Source organism: Macrotis lagotis, chromosome 2 (genome assembly GCF_037893015.1).
Source record: "Macrotis lagotis isolate mMagLag1 chromosome 2, bilby.v1.9.chrom.fasta, whole genome shotgun sequence".
NCBI classification, from domain to species: domain Eukaryota; kingdom Metazoa; phylum Chordata; class Mammalia; order Peramelemorphia; family Peramelidae; genus Macrotis; species Macrotis lagotis.
The window spans coordinates 122893392-122914031 of NC_133659.1; the positions used below are offsets into that span (position 1 = coordinate 122893392).

Sequence of the window (20640 nt, forward strand, 5' to 3'; positions counted from 1 at the left end):
TAAGACATTGTTGAACAATATCCAAAAATCTATGGAAGATATTTATGCAGAGGGGCACCAGTCCAATAATTTTGGTCCTGCCAAAATCAAAGGACAGATCTTACTTTTTGTAAATTTATAATTAATGTAATTATAATTAATTTTGTAATAAATGTAATTTTTGTTTGTTGAAATTTTGCTTGGAGAATCTACTTTGTAAAGGAATTGTTGATGATGCTTGTTCATCAACAGAGAAGCATCAATAAACATAAATAAGCCAAAAAAAATAAAGCTTTGAGAGATAGTTAATGCTTTCTAATTTGTATCACAGTGTACTCTTTCAGAGTGCTGATAGCAAGCAGAATTATTAAAGATGCATCATTTCCCCTATCATCACAACCATCCCTCCAAAAACACTCACACTATTCCCCCATCACAATATTTAAATTTGCAATTACTCAATTTGACCACTAGGTGTCAACCATGCATATTTAAGATAAGTTTTAAATTTATTAAGAATATTTTTAGAGCCAGACTAGATAGTGTGGTAGCTTAGAAAGATCACTAGCCTTGGAGTCAGAGGACTTGTGTTCAAATCCTGTCTCTGACATATTATAGTACTGTGTTACCATGGAACATTCACTTTCTTCCTTGGGCCTCAGTTTAGATGATCTTTGAGGCTCTTTCTAGTTCTAGATCTATGATACTATGAATCCATTGAGGAACTGAAGAGTTAAGTGTACTAGAAGTAAAGTATACCTTATCAGCCATATGTTTTCTCTTTTCTGAATTGTGATTTGTGTAAAAATCTGATTGTGACTAAGTTTTCTTAATCAGATTATGACAACAAAAATGATGAAACTAAAGAAAGCAGTGGATTAAAAAATAAAATCTAATTGAATAGAAGCAAATGTTCAAAAATCAGTAAATGTAGTTATGTTACAGTTCTCAATTTTTTTCAGTATATTTTTTTTTTTAAGTAGGAGCAGCAGAGCTTTAGATTTGAAGTGACAGAACTTGGGTTCCAATTCTAGCTCTGCTACAGACCATGTGACATTAGGCAAGCCACATATTCTCTCAGGCTCACTTTTCCCACCACTAGCCCTGATTTATATGTCCCAGGTACTATGGACACCCTCCACCCACTCCAAAGCCTTTTCTCAAATAGAACTGATGAAAATAATTTGAAAGGGGTAGGCATTTGTAACACATCTCTTTGGTCATTCCATATTTCCTTGTAAACTTCATGTAATGCCATTATTATATTCCATTACATAATTCTAATATATTAAATGTTTACTATTTACCAGACATTAGATTAGGTATTGGGAATACAAAAAATACTGTAATACTTCTCAATGAGACACATACATTTATAATAAGTAGAATAAATATAAATTAATAAAATAAATAGGAAAAATAGAAGAGTATAACTGCAAATGATTGCATACTAGATTAAAAGGTTGTTTAGGAGTAAAGATGTATAAATATTTGAGGAAATTAGAATAAGTTTCTTGTAGAAGGGGATGCTTAAGCTCTATCTTTAAGGAAAAGAGAAATTCTTTGAGTGGCATTCTAGCAAGGAATGCATTACAAGTATAGACAATAGACTGGATTATGTAGGACTTTAAAAGCTACAAAGAGTCAGTGGAAAACTACTGGAGTTGCTTGAATAAGAGAGTAATTTGGTCAAACTTTTTAAGGAAAATTTTTGAATAAAATGGAAAGAGATTTGCAGCAGAGAAACCAGTCTGGAGACTGCAATAATCTAAGAGACAGTGCAAGCCTAAATGATATGGTAGCTATGTGAGTAGTGTAAAAATTGGATTCAGTGGATGTTGTGAGATCAAAATGGCAAGATTTGGCAGCTGATTGAATATATAAAAGGATCGTAGAATGAGAAATAAGTAATTTTGAGGTTTAAGACCTGAAAAACTAAAAGAATCTTGTGACCTGCAATTGAAATAGCTTAGAAGAAGAGTAAGTTTGGATGGAAAGACAAATGAGTTCATTTCTAGACATGATGAGTTTGAGATGCCTCCAGGTTTTCCATTTTGTAATGTCAAGTGGCACTTGGTGATACAGACTGAACCCGAGTCAAAAGGAATCATCAGTTTTGCAACTTATATTGTGTTTTGCCTTCCAAAAAATTTTAAACCAGAGTGCAATCCTATGAACAATGAATAAAAGAATGGTTGTTTTCCAATAGCCGTGCAAACAATGGATTTTATGCCATTCCCCTTTTTTTGGTCCATTCTAGTGGATGTAAAGTGATATCTTGAAGTTCTCCTGATTTGCTTTTCCTGATAATTATGGAATTTGAAGAATATCTCATTGAATACCCCCAATCAGAATAATGGTAACTTAAAATTTGCTCAGTATTCATTCCTTATCACTTATTCACTTAAAAGATTTTAGGGTATGTCATGTCTCATCCAAAGCAAAGCCTAAATATCTAGGGAATTCCTGCAAACAACAGACAGGAACATTTCCTTTCTGAGCTAGAGGAGGTGGGCTTGAGTTAGAACAGCATAAACTGGTTTGGTGAGTATCTTGAAAGGGAAAATGATCTTTCTCTTTAATTATTACTAGTTCTGTGATTTATTTGCCAATCTACTTAAATTTTTTAAGACTTTTTCATATTTCCTTCATTGGATAAAGTTGATATTCATTGTAGTTTATAAAGGGTATATTTAATGTTCTTTTTCATTTTTTAAATTAAGTCTAAATGTCCATTTTGTATCTTACTTTTGATTATTTTATTAAGCTATAATTTCTAGGGAATTTTTTTGTTTCTATTGCAGATTCCTTTCTTCTACAATATTCCAACTTTTAAAAAAATCAAAATATAGATCTGTGTTTGTAATCCAGATCTATTAACTATGAATTCAAATTTTCTTTACTCTTCATAAAAAATCAAAATAATTACACTTATGGAAGAAAATACCATCTGAATATTAATTTAGGTTTATTTTTATACCAAAATCATAAATTCCCCAAATCTTCCAATTTATCAATATATTTACTAGTACACTAAATTTTGCCCAATTTTATATTAAAAATATAGCTTTTATCCATTGACAGAGCAAGCATCTAGCTATTTACTATATGTTAGATACTTTGCTACATCCTGTAGATAGAGAAGGGGGATAAAAACAAAAACATTCTGTGTCCTCAAGGATTTCAGGAGGCAAACAGATAAGAAAATAGAATAACAGGAGGAGGGCAATAATATTTGGGAGAATCAAGAAAGGCCATTTCATGGAGATTGAATTGAACTTTGAAATCAGGTAGAGTTTCCAAAGAGGTGAATTGAGGAGGAAAGCATGAAAATTTATGCAACGACCTAGTGGCTGGAGAAGGCAGGTAGATCATTTTGTTCCCACAAAGTTAAGTGGAAACCTTCAGGAAGAGTTAGCTGGAGCTAACTCTTATGAAGGATTTTAATTTATTTTTATGCTGGATTTAAAAAGTAAAACAAGTGTTTTTTTAAAAAAAAAAAACAAAATCATGTTTTGTCCCAGAGATAAGAGGGATTACTGGATCTTCTTAAGCAGAGGGATATCATGGTCAAATCTGAGCTTTAGCAATTTCATTTGGTCACTGTACACAATGGAGGGAAGAAGAACAATATTAAAAGTCAATGTTAAGGGACACCTAGGTGGGCCAGTGAATAGAGCACTGGCCCTGGAGTCAGGAGGACCTGAGTTCTAAATTGACCTCAGACACTTAATAATTACCTAGCTGTGTGACTTTGGACAAGTCACTTAACCTACATCGCCTTACCAAAAAAAGTCAGTGTTAGAGGCATTGAAGTCTTGACCTAGGGTAGTGGCCATTGAAAGGAGAGAAAGAAATGAGTGCAAGAAATTTGGAAGTCAAGGAATTAGAGGCAATAGTTGAAATGAACATTTAATTTGTGAACCTGTATAAATGGAAAGATGATGGTACCCTGGCTAGAAATAGGGAAGGTTAGAAGGGTGGGGATTTCAGGAGAAAAAATGATGCCTCCTGTTTTGCATTAGAATCTTGAAGTAATTTAGCTCTAATGAAGAATCTTGTTTTGAATTTTTTGTTTTGATGTCAGTAGGATTTTCTTTTTTTCCTTGACCTCACTGCTTTTAGACTGGTCTTAGAATTCCTTCATATGATTCATCACACTTACTCAGAATTGTCCAACAAAAATCATGTGATCATTATGTGATATCCCTACAGGGGATGTAGATGAAGTCATCACAATCTAGAAATTCCCTAGTGCCTTTCTCTTTGAGGACCTAGACAGTTTGAGCTTGGTTTTTGTGTCCCCAGTGCTTACATCTGCCAGGTGCTGAATAAGTGCTTGTTGATGGAACTTTTGGCTACTCATACCAGCTTAACAAGATAGACATGAAGAATGAAAAAAATGGAACTTGAATTTTTGACCTAATTTTAGTTTATTGGGATAGCATTTCCAATTTTGGGCTTAATTTCCCTTTCTTTCTTTTGATTTAATAGTAGTTATGATTTAATTGTATTCCATTAAAAATTCTGGTTTTATTATAATTTTATAACATTAATGATATGTGACCTCATCATTTTCATTTTAGTGTTGAAAATTAAGTGAATAAATAGTTCTAATTTGACTAAGAAACCAAATTTACTCAACCCACAAATGAATGGCTCATTAGAATACTGGTTTAGTAAAGGTTCAAAAATTAACTGACCTTTGAAATGAATAGCACTTCTCTTCTTAGATTTTTATCCCTAGAGAGGAGAGTATCTTGGCAGTTTTAGATAGTACACCTTACATATGGTTATGACTTTAAAAACACAGGAAAGAGTCTCAGCCTGTAACTTTCCTAATGCTATATATTTTTCCATATCTATTTTATTAAATAGTGCCTGCCCAAAACATTAAAAAAAGACAGATTTTTTCTTAATGACTCTTTCCCCTACTTGTATGAAGAACCTAAGCAATTAATAGACAAGTCACTACAGTAAATTAATTTTATAATAGATGAGGTTCCAAACAGGTTAGCTTCTGTTTGTTAAGATTTTAGGAGCAGCTAGGTGGTGCAGTGAATAGAGCCACCAGCCCTGGAGACAGGAGGATCTGAGTTGATATTTGGCCTCAGATACTTAATAATTACCTAGCTGTGTGACTTTGGGCAAGTCATTTAACCCCATTGCCTTAAATAAATAAAATTTTTTAAAAAATTTACTAAGCTTTTCATTGTTTTGAGGTACTTTTTAGCTCTAGTCCCCTCTAGAGGCCCTTTAACATTTATATGTCAGATGTTCTGATACTGTTCTAATATATAAGTAATTAGAACTGTGGGTTTAATTGCTACTTAATATGATTTGTTTCCTCTAGGAGGATTTTCAATGGGGGGATGCATGGCTTTACATTTAGCATTTAGGAAGCACCATGATCTGGCTGGAGTATTTGCACTTTCTAGTTTTCTCAATAAAACATCTGCTGTTTATCAGGTAAGTTACAATTTTAAAATACTTTGTATAGCATATATAAATTAATATTAAAATAAAAATTATATTTTAACAACAACCACAGTTGATAATGAAAATACAAAAAACATTATTAAGTAAAACTTTTAAAGGAAAAATTTTTTAAATCCCTCTATACTTTTTGTGATAAAGTTCATGTAGCATCTATTGTATGTGACAAAATGTTAGGTCAATTTTTGTACAATGTAACAGGAACAAGCCAGTGACAAATTATTTCTAATATTATTTGTACAGTAGGATTTTTCTCTATTAAAGCAGAATGTGTTTTAATTGAATAATTCATTAGTAAACACTTCTCTATCAAGAATAGATACTACATAGAAGGCATAGAGATTCATTCTAGCCATAAATTCCCTTTTCCATCCATCTTCTTCCTCTTTATCCCATACCTTGGTCAGGCAATCCCTTTTTCCTTCCTCTTCAGGAACAGGGGAGCATGATTCTCCTCCTCTTTCAGCCACTTAAAAGAGTCACTACATCCTGCCTTCCCAATTCCATTAATAAAATGCCATCAAGCAACTTAAACACTTACACAGGTAATTTGACCATGTAAATCTTAGAAGTTCTTCCATCTCCTCAGCTAAGCCCTGGTCCTGGTCCTAGTCCTCTCAAGAGAAACTTGAATCTGAAACAGTTTCACTGTGTCTTCTTTCTCTTAACTGTTTTCCCACTGATGTAAAATGATTTAAGAAGATCAGAGCATTTTGCCAAGCACTCCATTTTAAAACCATTTTTGTCCTGTTCATGGGTGATAGTTAAATTGATGATATAGAACTTTTTTTTTCCTTCTCACTAGGCTCTTCAGAAGAATGAAGGGGCACTTCCTGAATTATTTCAGTGTCATGGCACTACTGATGAGTTAGTTCTTCATTCATGGGGTGAAGAGACAAATTCAATTTTAAAATCATTGGGAGTAAGCACAACATTTCATAGCTTTCCAAACCTTTATCATGAATTAAGCAGAAGTGAACTAGAGAAATTAAAATCTTGGGTTCTTGAAAAATTACCAAAAGAAATAGAAAAGCCAAATGTATAAATCAAATCTTTTTTTATTTAAATTATGTGTATTTCTAATGTTCTTATTATGGGAAGTGAATTTTGCTGTCAAAATATTGTTTAAATAGGTATGATTTCAATTAAAGTATCAAACTAATATCACGTACTGACTCATGTCTAATCATTCTTTATGTTAACTTTTTTTTAAGGGTTTTTTTTTTTTTTTGCCAAGGCAATGGGGTTAAGTGGCTTGCCCAAGGCCACACAGCTAGATAATTATTAAGTGTCTGAGGCTGGATTTGAACTCAGGTACTCCTGACTCCAAGGCCAGTGCTCTATCCACTGCACCACCTAACCACCCCCCTTTATGTTAACTTTTGTAATTTTTGTACTTTCCCTGTATTGTCAGTATTAACTTAATGTCTCACAGGACTATAGTTCATCAAGATAAACAATGCCACAAAATTGTCTGAAATGATTTATGTAATATCCTTTGTACATTTTGTATGTAACAGGGTTTAGAAGGAGAAGGGTAGTCTAGAGATTTATCACCTGTTTATGGGTTACCTCTCAAGTCTTAATTGATTCATTTCCATATTTAACCTCATCATCTCAAACTTTAAGGTGATCTAAGGGTATATTTGTATTTATCCGGATTAATACAATTTCAAAACTTCTCAATCAACTAAACTCAAATGCCCCACCCCTAGTCTATCAGATATCATTTAATGAAGTAGAGAAGTCTTCCTTCTTATGAGTGGTTACTCATATCTCTCTCTCTCCAAATACATACATATATATATATATATATATATATATATATGTATATGTATATGTATAATAAATATTTTATATAAACTCCTAATTTCCTAGAGTTTAACATATAGTAAAGTTATATATTTATTAATTTTTTAATATTGACATTCATAATAACAAAGGAAGTGTTTGTAGCTGTGATAATAATCTCATAGTTACCCCTAAGCATTGTTGATGGAATTAATAAATTCAGTCATTCAGTACAATTACTTTTGCCTAAAAAGTTAATAAACTGTGCATACTCTTTGACCTAACAATACCCTTCTAAATCTATACCCCAAAGAAATCAAGAAAAGGGAAAGGTATCTTTTTTTAAAAAAATTATTTAAAGCATTGGGGTTAAGTGACTTACCCAAGGTCACACAGCTAGGCAGTTATTAAGTATCTGAAGCCAGATTTGAACTCAGGTCTTCCTGACTCCAAGGCCTGTGCTTTATCCACTATGCAAAAGTATCCTTCATATAAAATTTACAGTGATCTTTTTGTGGTAGCAATGAATTGCAAACTGAGAACATGTCTATCAATTAGAAAATGGTTGAACAGGTTGTGGTATATGAATATGATGGAATAATATTGTAATATTGTGCTATAATATATTATGGAGAAATAGTTTCAGAAAAATCTGGGAAGATTGTGAACTGATAAAAACTGAAGTGATCAGATCCAAGAGAACAATTTATACAATAACAGTATTATAAAAACAATTATCTCTGAAAGAACTCTGATAATAATGATCAACTTCAGTTCCAAAGGACTAAAGGTGAAATGTTCTTTCCACCTCCAAGTAAAGAGGTGATGGTTTCAGAATGCATATTCTCTCTCTCTCTCTCTCTCTTTCTCTCTCTCTCTCTCTCTCTCTCTCTCTCTCTCTCTCTCTCTCTCTCTCTCTCTTCCCCCCCCCCCCCCCTTTTCATTCAAGATGTCAGGCAAAGTCTCTTAAAGAATTCTCCTCATAGAGGAAGAAAAACAAAACAAAAAACCTTCAGAATCTGAATAATGCTGCATTCACTTTTTTTTATTTTTTTTTTTTGCAGGGCAAATGAGGTTAAGTGGTTTGCCCAAGGCCACATAGCCAGGTAATTATTAAGTGTCTGAGGCCGGATTTGAACTCAGGTACTCCTGAGTCCAAGGCCAGTACTCTATCCACTGTACCACCTAGCTGCCCCTGCATTCACTTTTTTAAAATTCCTCTTAGGTATTTCTTTTCTATTCATAGTTCGAAAATGACTAATCTGTAAACATGTTAAACACAATTGTATATGTACAGTATTCACCTGACTGTTCACCACTTGGGGGGGGGGGGATAGGGGAAGGAAATTATGTATCTTAAAAATATACATGTGCATGTGGATAAATGTTTAAAAACTTTCATAACATACAATTGGAAAAATAAAATGTTATTAAAAAAAAGAATTATCTTCATAATATTAAGTGTAAAGTAGTATCATCAGTAAAGAATAACATCTTCTCTGTTCTTCCTAACTTCTTTCTAGCCATGAAAAGAAAGCAGCTTCTTCAACAATTCACAAGCCATCATTTGTCTCTCTAGATGCCCCACCCTGCCATACAAATTACCTTTATAAAGTTTGCTCAGTAAATCACTTCTCCAGATTCCCCACTTCTTAAAGAATCAGAAATAGCCTTTAGCCTCTAGAGGAAGCTTTTGAAATATATATTAGATTTCACCCTTGATTTTAAAAATTTCAATCCCTTAAAAAATCATTTAGGGGATATATAAAATCAATAGTATTATTAAAGACAACACAAATATCCTAATACAAAATACCCCTTAGTAGACAGCTTCAATAAAGAGAAGAAAGTGTAATTTTAAATAGAAAAAATATATACTAGCAATAGTAGTTCCATAGATTAACAATAATATATGCACAACACAACAAACTTCTAGATAAATTAATAATCACTTCTCTTTCTTTGTAATGTCAGTATTTAGCCTGTTTATAGATTAGATAATTTATTTAGCCTGTTCATAAGTCTGTTTTGACCCATTAATCTTTCTACATATGTACCTAAATTGGTTGATATCAACACAAGTAAAAAAAGAATCTGTTAAAAAAAGAGAAAGCTAGGGGCAGCTAGATGGTGCAGTGGATAGAGCACTGGCCTTGGAGTTAGGAGGACCTGAGTTCACACACCTTAGCTGTGTGGCCTTGGGCAAGCTACTTAACCCCATTGCCTTGCAAAAAAAACCTAAAAAAAATACAATCTGTGTTAACATTCCACAAACAAGTGATCAAGCCATTATTCCATTCTTCATGAATGCTTCCACTCACTCCTCCAAATAAACAAAAGGACTTCATTTAAAGAGGTTATTTGTTCATCCAGAAGCTCGATTTAAAGAGAGTTCCCAGATCAGCTATGTCCTTTTCCTTGCCTCTAAGTACCTGTGTCCTCCTTCTCTTTTCATTATTTTTGTATTTGTAATTCTTCTCAATTAGAATATAGATTCTCTGAGTGCTAAGGCTGTGTTTCTATTTGATTTATATTCTCTGAGCCCACTGCCATAATAAGCACTTAAAAGCTCATTGACTGATTGACTATCATTGATATATTAATCCTTTCTCATAAGATCTTGAGTCCCAGGGACAATGGCTTTCCAAGGCCTGGAGTACTTGAGATTGCCTCTAGATTAGGCAATAACCAAATTATTTCTGGGATGGGAAATAAAATGATGTTAATGAGACTGAGGGGCAGCTAGGTGACTAAGTCAGCAAATAGTCTTACTAAGCTCACATCTGGTATCAGACCCAGGGAAAGGCACCTTACACTGTTTGCTTTAGTTTCTTCAAATGTAAAAAGATTTAGAAGGAAATGGCAAACCACTCCCACATCTTTGCCAAGAAATATCCAAATTGGATCAGAAAAAGATAGATGTAACTGAAAAAACTGACCAGTAGGTAGGACAAAGATTATTCTTTGTTAAAAGATCTTGGAGTTTAAATGCAGACCAAAGCTTAGTATCTTCAATTTTTAAAAGTTGTCATATGTTTTAGGTCATATTTTTTCTTTATTGTTTTTCTTCTGTTTGGATTTGATTCTCTTTCACAATATGATTAATATGGATATATGCTTGGCCTGGTTATACATGTGTAGCCTATATTAGATTGTTTTCTGTCAGAGATGGGAGGAGGCAGAAAAATATAAAACTCAAAACCTTGCAAAAAATGATTGTTGAAAACTCCCATTGCATATAGTTGGAAAAATAACTAGTATAAATTTAAAAAAAGTCTAGTAACACCTTCAGTATATTTCCCTAAGGAACAGATACCATCCCCCTTTTTTTGTCCTTTTTGTCATCTATCTTTCTAGGTTGCTTTTCCAAAGATTTTGCAAAATCAGAGAAAAACCACTCAATATTTTAAGTTTTACTAAAAAAGATTTTAAGTTTTTGTTTTGTTATTGCTTCCACACTTGATTCTAGTATGTAAGACAACATACATCAGGGAGTAGTAGCCACAGAGAGGCACTTTGGTCCAGAAAGTTACATGGTTGGTGAGTGAAGCCAGAAGGTGATAGACTGACACACCCTATTCCAAAACAATGGCAGAGTTGACTTGATCCTGGTTCATGATTCCAGAATTGGATAAATAGGAAGAGGAGGGGTTTGTGAAAGAGGTGATAACTATTCTAGGAGAAGGGCCTTGAGCAAAGAGAGTTGATTATTGAGAGAAACCACTGATTATCAATTTTTTTGATATTTAGCCTAAATAATAAACTAATTGTTAATTACCCAGAAATTCTATCTCTTAGGTTTTTCATTTGTCACAGTACTTTCCTCCTAGGATTGTAGTGAGAATAAAATAAGATGATATTTATATAGTTTTTTTTATGCTAACAGTAAAAGTCTAGCTATCTAGTAGAAGCAATTTTATTATTAATCATAATGACATTATTTTCTATAAATACAACAAAATAGCTAAATAAAAAGTTGAGGTGCTAAAAGCCATTTTAAGGAGTCATAATCAAATTAACCTCTTGATTTGGCAGACCTTATCAATCAAATGGGAAAACTGCTCTACTCAAATTGCTTATAGAGAATTTTGCAGACTTAGATGACTGGCATCTCATATCTACCACAGAAAGACTAGGGAAACCTTATGGAAAAACCATTATCAAAATCATGATGATATATTGTTAAATCTTATTTCCTAGACAAATTAAAGATTTCTGTTTTGATTATTGTTTTTATTAAGCACATGTGTGTTTGAATGTAATTTTACTAGATAATGTCTTTTGAAAGATCCAGGATAAAATATTACACAAACAACTTTGATCAAGGCAGAAGCTTTTCATTAAAATATGGGTGTAGATGATAAGTTGAATTCAATTCAAGAATTTGCTAATTGTTCTTTGATTCAACAATATTCATGCAGACACTATTCCAGCTCAATTAGATTATCTTTGTGACCTTAGATAAATCACTCAACCCCTTCAGGTCTCAGTTTCTTTGAGAAACAAACACATCCTTATATATACTAAATTGAAAGGGATGTTGAATTGTAACAGACATTAGACAAAGGATTGAAAGTTAAAATTTTGTTGGCCCTGTCACACATTCATACTGCCACTATCCTATTTCAAGCCCATAATTTATTTTTTTTTAATTTATTTAAGGCAGTGGGATTAAGGCACTTATTATGTGTCTGAGTTCATATTTGAACTCAGGTCCTCCTGATTCCAGGGGCAGTGCTCTATTCACTGCACCACCTAGGTGCCCCCTTCAAGCCAATAATTTCTTGCCAATCATGTTGCAATAAATAGTCTTCTAAGTGATCTTCCTTTCATAATCTACTGAAGAATTTTTTTTTTATGTGCAGGTCTGAATATATCACTACCAAACACTTTCACTGACTTGCCATTGTCTACAGAAAAACAAACTACAGTACAAATTCTAGACTAGCATTTAAGACACTCTATAAATGGACTTCAACCTATTTTTCCAGACATTTCACATCATTTACTTTTATACAAGCAAACCTGGATTATTAACCATCCCTTGAAACCTTGGACCAGATGGATTAACAGTGAATTCTTCCAAACATTTATAGAACAATTAATTCCATTACTATATAAACTGTTTGAAAAAATAGGTAATAGAGTTCTATTAAATTTCTTCTGCAACAGAAATATAGGCTTGATACCTAAACCAGGAAGAGTCGAAACAAAGAAAGAAAAATAAAGAACAATATACCTAGTGACTATTGATGCAAAGGTTTTAAATAAAACATTAACAAGGAGCTTACAGTAATATCACAAAGATCATACAGTATGACCAGGCAGGTTTTATACCAGGAATCCAGGTTTTTTTTACTATCAGGAAACCCATAACTATAATTGAACATATTAATAACAAAATGAGATCATAATTATTTCAGCTGTTGTAGGAAAAAAAAACCTTTTTTAACAAAATGCATTTATTCCTAGAAATATTTCAATTCCTAGAAAATTCTAGAAAGTGTTAAAACAAATTGAGTTTTCCTTAAAATGGACATTAGAAATTACATAAAACTAAAAGATCAACATTATCTGTAATGAGGATAAGCTAGAACTCTTTCCAATAAGATCAGGGATGAAACAAGGATGTTAATCATCATTTCTATTTAACATTGTGTTTGATATGCTAGTTAGGTAAAAAAAAAACTGAAGGAGTAAACATTGGAAAAAAGGAAACAAAACTAACACTTTTTGTAGATGATATGGTTTTTCTTAGAGCATCTTACAAAGTCAGCTAAAAAACCATTAAAACAACTTCAACAAAGTTGCAGCATAGAAAATAAACCCATACAAATTCTCAGCAGTTAACTTTGAATGGAATTTGTCTTTCTATCTTTTGCCTGTTGAGCCTTATTGGTCAAATATAAAATTGATTTTTGAACCTTGAAATTCAACCATGAACTTACGCCTCTTTCTTCTGCATATTCTTCCTGGTGCCTTTTCTAGTTCTAATGTTTGGATAGAATTAAAGCCTAATTTAATTTGAAGGCATGTGTTTCTAAAAGTGGAGAAAATAATCTTAAAATCAATATGAAAATATTCAAAGTGCCTGATGTCTGTTTAAAGCATCTACAAATGCTGTTGCAAAAAATGAAAATTTTTCTTTGCAGCTCCAGTCATATTTTCAATGTGGATTCTAGCTACCTTTGTACCACAAAATCCCCCCAGCCACCCACCCAAGTAGTCACTTAGCTACTTGGAAGAGTTTTTGTAGGTCATAGCAACTGGATGCCTTCTTTAGAATTAAATATCAATATTCAATTACATGGATACTAGAAAACAGCTAATCAGACCACTTAAAAAATGACAGCTAACATAAGTTGAACATATCTCTAAAATATAAAGTTCTGCCTTTAAATTAATCCCTCTTACTGGTATATAAAAACAATTGGAATTTAAAGTAAATCATTTTTAAGACCATTTAACAAATCTTGTGCAGATGGAAAGAGAGCCAAGTGGGTGAATATCTTGCATGCATGGAGATGAGATCCAGATGACTACAAACAGGGAGAGACTCTTGAAATAAGTTAAAAGAGAAAAAAAAGAAATGAAAACATAGAATAGTTACAAACAATTGAAACAACTTTTTTAAAGCTATTTGGCATAGTATATAGAAAGCTAGACTCTAGGAATCAAGAAGACCTGGGTTCAAGTCCCACAGGCTGACTGTGTGACTGCATCAAATATTTATTTACCCTTAGTACTTGAGGCACCCCTCTGACCATAAGATACAAAAAAAAAAGTCCATCTTTATTGATAGAGGAAATTTCCTTACAGAGAGTCTCTATCCTGATGAAAGCACAAGTCCAGTTAAAAAATTTAAGAAAAATATATATTGCAGTGACCTAGGCCCCTGGTCTGATGAAAATATTTCATCCTATATTTTATGCTTCCTCTTTATGTTAGACATTTATTTAGTCTATAATTTACATACTTATATATGAACATAATATATTCAGATATACATGTCACATGATAATCTATTATTCAAGTCTTAGCCTCACTAAAAACTAAACTCTTTTGACTTCCATCATCTAAGAATAAAAAAAAAATTATATCTGTTGAACATTTGTCTTGCCCTGTATGTTTGAAGATGCATTTTTGATATTGTCAAGTATGTGCATATACATATGGCTGAAAAGAACAACAACTCCGTAATTCACATTTGTTCCTCATCAGTACTGTAACACAACATTTCTCAAAGTGCGGTCTGCACACTTTGGTGAAACCCTTTCAGGGAAATCTGAGACATCAAAACTATTTTCATAATAATACTAAGATATAATTTGCCTTTTAAACTACTCTCTTTTCCAATTATATATCCTAGTGAAACTGTTTTCTTTTTGAAATATTTTATTTAAATTTTAATTATACTTTATTATACATAATTATATTTTAATATATTTCAAACCAAAGCAGTATTGCAAATCAATTTACTGCAACAGATTGAATGCAGAAGCCGATTATATAAATATAGGTGTCATCTATTAAATCAGACACTAAAACAATATAACCTCTCACTATTTTTTTTTTACTTTGGGAAATAGCTGTGTTTTTTCAAAAACTGTCATTTATGTTAACATGCAATAGATATATATTGCTAGGTTTAAATATATAAAAATACGTATTTTAAAATTTTCAGTTTTGAGTTCTAATATTGCAAATATTGATGGTGTACATAAGCAAAATTCCTTGGAATATGCAATAATTTTTAAGAGTTACTATAAAGGTAACGAAAAGTTTGAGAATCTTTGCTGCAACATATTCATGTTTATGCCCAGACATTGTGGAGGTTTCACAATGCTCCCAGAAAACTATATTTGTTTTCCAACAACAAAGGATCATTTTATAAAATCACTTAAATTATGCTATATTATCAAGCTATGTACCATGTCCCAAGCTATGTACTATGCTTAGAAGGAAAAGTAAAATTAACCCCTACCCTCAAGTAGGTCACATTCTAAGGGAGAAGAAAAAAAGTAAACATATAACATATAACATACATTCCATATAACATACATACAGAATCCATGAGAAGTAATCTCAGAGTTGAAGGCACCAATAACTATAAGGAAAGTCTTCCTTACAGGAGATATTATATCACATCATCAACATACTTTGCTTTTTTTCATCCAAACCTAGTTATTGTTCATAGATAATGCTGTTTTTTCAATAAATAAAGTTTTCTTTTTCTAAGAGACTTCATTTTAGGAGTGAAATGTACATTAATGGAATGGTAATAGTTTAGAGGATTTAATCCATCAGTTTGCTGTCAGATGACTGAGAATCTCTGTATTTTAAAAAATTCTTAAACTTGATTAGTCCCACTTTGGTTTTTTGCCATTGAAAGAATTGATCAGTATATGCACCTCAAAAATGCAAGTATTAATCAGGCAACTCACTCAAATGCTAGTGACATCTTTCCAAAATAGAAAATAATGATGCAAGTCTAAGTTTAAGGAATTATAAAGCCATAGTACATGAAAAACAATTCAGATTTAGAAAGTCAGTCAATAAATACTTAGTAAACCCCTCTGGCACAGAGTACAAAGTAATTACTTTGAAATCACTGAATCATCTATAATTTGAAAGATTTTCCATAAATAGATATGCATCTAAGATTACATAATTCATTGATGATTTTCAATAGGAAGTCAAATTAAAAACAAATTATTTCTATGTTGCTAATTGTTTAACTTTGATTCTGATTTTTGTATTCCTTTCCTTTAGTTCAATAAAAGGTTTTGGAATACAAATTTTTAGTTTCGCTGCAGGATTCTTATGGTAAATTTTTTTACTGAAATACTTAGTCTTTCACTCAGTCTCTTAAAATATGAATTTTCCTTATTGATTCGGTTATTATCAACAATATATATTGGGAACTATTCCCCATAATTTATAGATAATTAAAATGAGGCCCACCAGTTGTGAATTGACTTGCTCAGGGTCACTAAGCTACTAAGTTTCCAAGTTAGGAAGGTTGAACCCATTATTTCTGACTCTTAAATCCAGAGCTCTATACATTTATTCCATATTCCAGTTTTAATTAGGCAATGAATAGTTTCCTTTTGCTTCTTATTATGCAGTTAGAGTGACCAAGAATTAAATCATTTATTCTTTTTTTTCCTGGTACTTGAGAAATATAGCAAAGATGTGGTAAATTATCAGAGCCACTTATGTGCAAAAAATATTTATTTCAAACATTTAGATTGTATACGTTTCTTGCTTTAGTTGTGCAGTCCAAGATCTCATTTGTGTCTATAATTCATTTTGACTTCCATACACAAGGCAGGGAGGGCTTCCATGATGAAAGGAAAAGATTAAGATAATCTTACAAGATTATTAGGAATGCTGGACTACGTTTGTATACAGAAAACTGACAAGACAGTGTGCAGATATCGCAATAATTGTACCATTAAATCACACTTTTGATGCCCTCACCAATGCATTTTTCAAATAGATACTTCTGTAAGCAAAAATGTAAACATTTGAAACGTTAAGGTGACTTTCTTGAAACAGAGGATTTTTTTTTTTCCCACCAGGGACATAAACTTTCTAAAATTGATACAGAAGTATCTTTGATTACTACCAGACCTTGCTGAATTATAAAGGGAAATTGTCAAGCCCTGCTGTCGTTTGTATGACACAATCCAACCACAGATGTGTCAGCACAAGGAATCAAAGCGGGATCTAACTTAGCATCACCACTGGGGAGTTTAATAGTGTTTGTGCATTTGTCTTTAATATCTGAGACAGGGCGTTTAATGTTCACACCAGGAGTGTATGACATTGACCAACGGGGTTTCTGCAGAGTATCATAAGAGTCAAGGTAGCCACTTCCACTGTTCATGATTATGTGCTGGGGCCCTACAAAATACCTCCTTGTTTGATTTTAGAATTATTCATGAAATGAGCCCTAGAATTAGAATGTAAGTCTTACTGGCTCCAGTAAGCCTTCCCAATGCCAATGAGGAGATTAGGCATACTGCGTCTGCTTTATATACCAATTCCCAATATATAATATTGTTCCTGATGACTTTTGGCATGTGTTGTATTGGGAGCTGCAAAGATAAGTTGACATTCTGAGTACCCCCTCTTGGATGGAGGCCCAAACACGTGGCTTGAAGGCTCAGCATTCATTCATACCTCTACAAATATTGTTTTCATTATGGTGAGCTTAAATAAGCATTAGCAGCCTTCCTATCAAATAAATTAGTCTTTATGTGAAAGGCCCGTAAATAAAATTTTTGCATAGTGGAATAATAGGAGCATGTAATGAAACTTGGTTTTTAGCCAAACAAACATATGGACATTAAAAAAAAAATTAAAGGAATAAGTTCAATCCATGGCTCCCATGTGCTCTGATTGAAGTCATGCACTCACATATATCTGGAACTTGTCCATTTAGCAATACGATATTCTTTTAGGCAGCATGACATTCTGATAGTCCAGGGTGTGATATATGACAAGGTGTACTTTTCTTTGGAGGTGTCTAAGAGTCAACATGTTTTTTCTCTAACAAGTTTTATTGGATAATATGACAGCAAACCTTATTAAACATCAGTATTATTATTTTTTTAATATGGCCCTCTAATTTCTCTAATGTAGGGAACTCCTAGAATGGAAATTCCCTCTAACAATGCAGATTTACAACTGTTCTATAATTTATGGTCTCACAGAGTTGACTAGAGGGATAATTGATTAAGAGCCTTACCCAGGGTCAAGAAGGTAGCACATGGAAGAGACTCCAAGGTCATATTTCTATTTACTAGGTCAGTTGTCTCTTCATTTGTATTATCATAGGGTTTTATCTTGTAGCATTTTAGAGCTTTTCTTAAGGTAGCTTTTTCTGCAAATCTAGTTGCCTTCCAAGGACCTGATGTTGTTAGCTAACTTTTCATTTATCCAACATATACTGAGCCTATTTGACATGCAAAGTTCAAGGTGTTGTTAAGAGTGCTCAATGTGTGTGACTATGCTTATGTGATGCCAAGCCATGCTATCAATTTAGCCAAAAAAATTAAGTATATCCTCTGTTTTAATATGAAGTTCTAAAATAATGGAATATACTGCTGGGTAGAAATCCTCATGTGTATTTCTATACTTTATAAAATTCCAAAAAAAATAAATTTCATTTTAAAAAAATCTTTTAGATTTCTGAATAACACTTTATAGGGAGTACATGTTTATTGTTATTGATCTATTATCTAGCTAATAGTTAGAATAATATGATGCTTTAAAGTTTAAAAAACACTTTTTGCATGTTACCTCAACTGATTCTAGTACTATTATGAGATAGGTGTTATTATTATTCTCATTTTGCAAAAGAAAAAACTGAGGCTGAGGGTCTCAAGGTCACACAACCAATAAATGTATGAAGAAAAATTTGAACAGATGTCTTCCTGATTCTGAGTCACTCCAATTTGAAATAAATACAAACACTAAAAAATAAAGCAGTTTTTAAATAATGAAATATTAAAGAAAATTCTGGATAAAATTCAATATATTGATCACTAATACTTATGAATCACTTCTCAAGCTAACTCTACAGCTAAGGATTTAAAGAATCTGACACCAGCCTTTCCTTCATGAATATTTCATATCATTAATTTTCTCTATACTCTATTCTATAGTGTTAGAATCTTAGTTTCCTCTAAGGATCAGTTCAGGTTTTACCTCCTATGGGAAAACCTTTCCTGTACATCTTAGTTGTTTGAACTTTGTCCCTCCTCACATTATTTTGTATTTACTTTTGTATATACATATATATATATATATATCTCCTTTTTGTAATATATATCCTTTATTATAATGTAAATTCCTGAGAGGCAGGACTCATTCTTCATTTTTTTTTGTCCCTGATGCTTTAGCATAGTGATTTAGACATAGTAAGGCCTGGAGCTGGAAGACTCATATCACTGAATTCAAATCCAATTTCAGCTACTTAGTGGTTCTGTGACCCTAAGCAAACCTATTTACCTCAGTTTTCTAGAGAAGGAAATGACAAATCACTCCAGTATCTCTGCCAAGAAAACATCAAATAGAATCTCAAAAAACTGAACATGACTGAAAAACAACACAATACAAAATATTACTGAATTGAATGGAACTTGAGAAGTAGCATTCATTTAATTAATGTTCCTCTCCCAACACATATAGAGCTCTTGTTGATCTTTGGAAGTCACTATACAAATTTAATTTAAAGTTACATGGACGTTAAGTCAGTGAGTTTTTATAAACTATCCGAACTGGAAAGCTAATAAGTATTTCATTTATTGGTCCAATAAAATGAGATCAAGGAATTGTTTTGCTAAAATTCATTTAGTAGAACACAATTTGTTTTTGTCAATGTTAATATGAAATGGATGACTCGAAGATTTAAGAGTAAAATGTTGCTAGGTATCCAGGATATTTATAATTTCTCCTCAAAATTCATAACAAAAAAATGGTGCACTCTGCCCAACCCATTGATAGTTGGTATGTAATATCACTTTCTATAAAGCCTCCATCCAAGTACATTTGTACTGGAATTCTAGACCTTTTAACATTCCACAAATACCATGTACCTATGAAATATCCATTATCCCTCAAATTTGTCCTAAAACATAACTCTATTGTCTTTTTGTTATATATTTCCTAGACTTTCTTTTTCACTACTTTGAACATGCAAGTACCATTGGAAATATGCTAATGCCTCCTTATACTCCCTGAATTTCTCTATATTTTGACTAATCTGAAGAGAGTTAAAAACTGTGTATGTCTATAATAAAGAATTCTATATAATAAATTATATGTGAACATATAATAATGTTTATAAAAATAATTATATTAAGCTCTCTTTTCAGTCTAATTACTCATTACTCTTCCTCATGTTCTCTTCATTCTAGGAAAATCAGCTTTCTGACTTTTTCCTACTTCCCTTCACATGAAATTACATTTCTGCCTTTATAGTTTTGCATAAATTATCCTCTTTACTTGTAATTTTATTCCCTCCTCACCTCTGAAGCTTGGAACTGTAGCTACATCAGGATTCTACTCTAGTGTCGTCTCCTCAAAAAGAACTTTCTTGATTTTCCCAGTTGTTTACCCTTAAAAATCACTTTGCATTTATGTTGTTTATATCTCGTGTTTATTTATCTGTCAACATGTTATGTCTTCTATCTCACTGACGCTGCCATAGGATATACCCCTTTGAAGACAGGGACTCTCTCACTTTTATATTTGTATGCCATGTGTCTGAAGAATAGTAGGCACTTTAAAATGATTCTTAATTCATCAAATGAGTGACTAAAATGTCAAAAGCTGTAGTTTTGTCTGAAAAATGAAAATAAA

The 20640-nt window shown here is 32.3% G+C and overlaps 1 protein-coding gene across 5 annotated transcripts in view; it reads left to right on the top strand.

Moving 5' to 3' along the window:
- Positions 1–20640, top strand: part of LYPLAL1 (lysophospholipase like 1) — a 124265-nt gene that overhangs the window by 53809 nt on the left and 49816 nt on the right. For 2 of the 5 annotated variants that reach the window (XM_074222692.1, XM_074222690.1), the window contains exons 4-5: positions 5333–5448; positions 6281–8584. In XM_074222692.1, coding sequence (XP_074078793.1) covers positions 5333–5448; positions 6281–6520 — 356 coding nt within the window. In that variant the 3' untranslated portion in view covers positions 6521–8584. The other 3 variants (XR_012475726.1, XM_074222693.1, XM_074222694.1) reach the window with 3 other exon arrangements.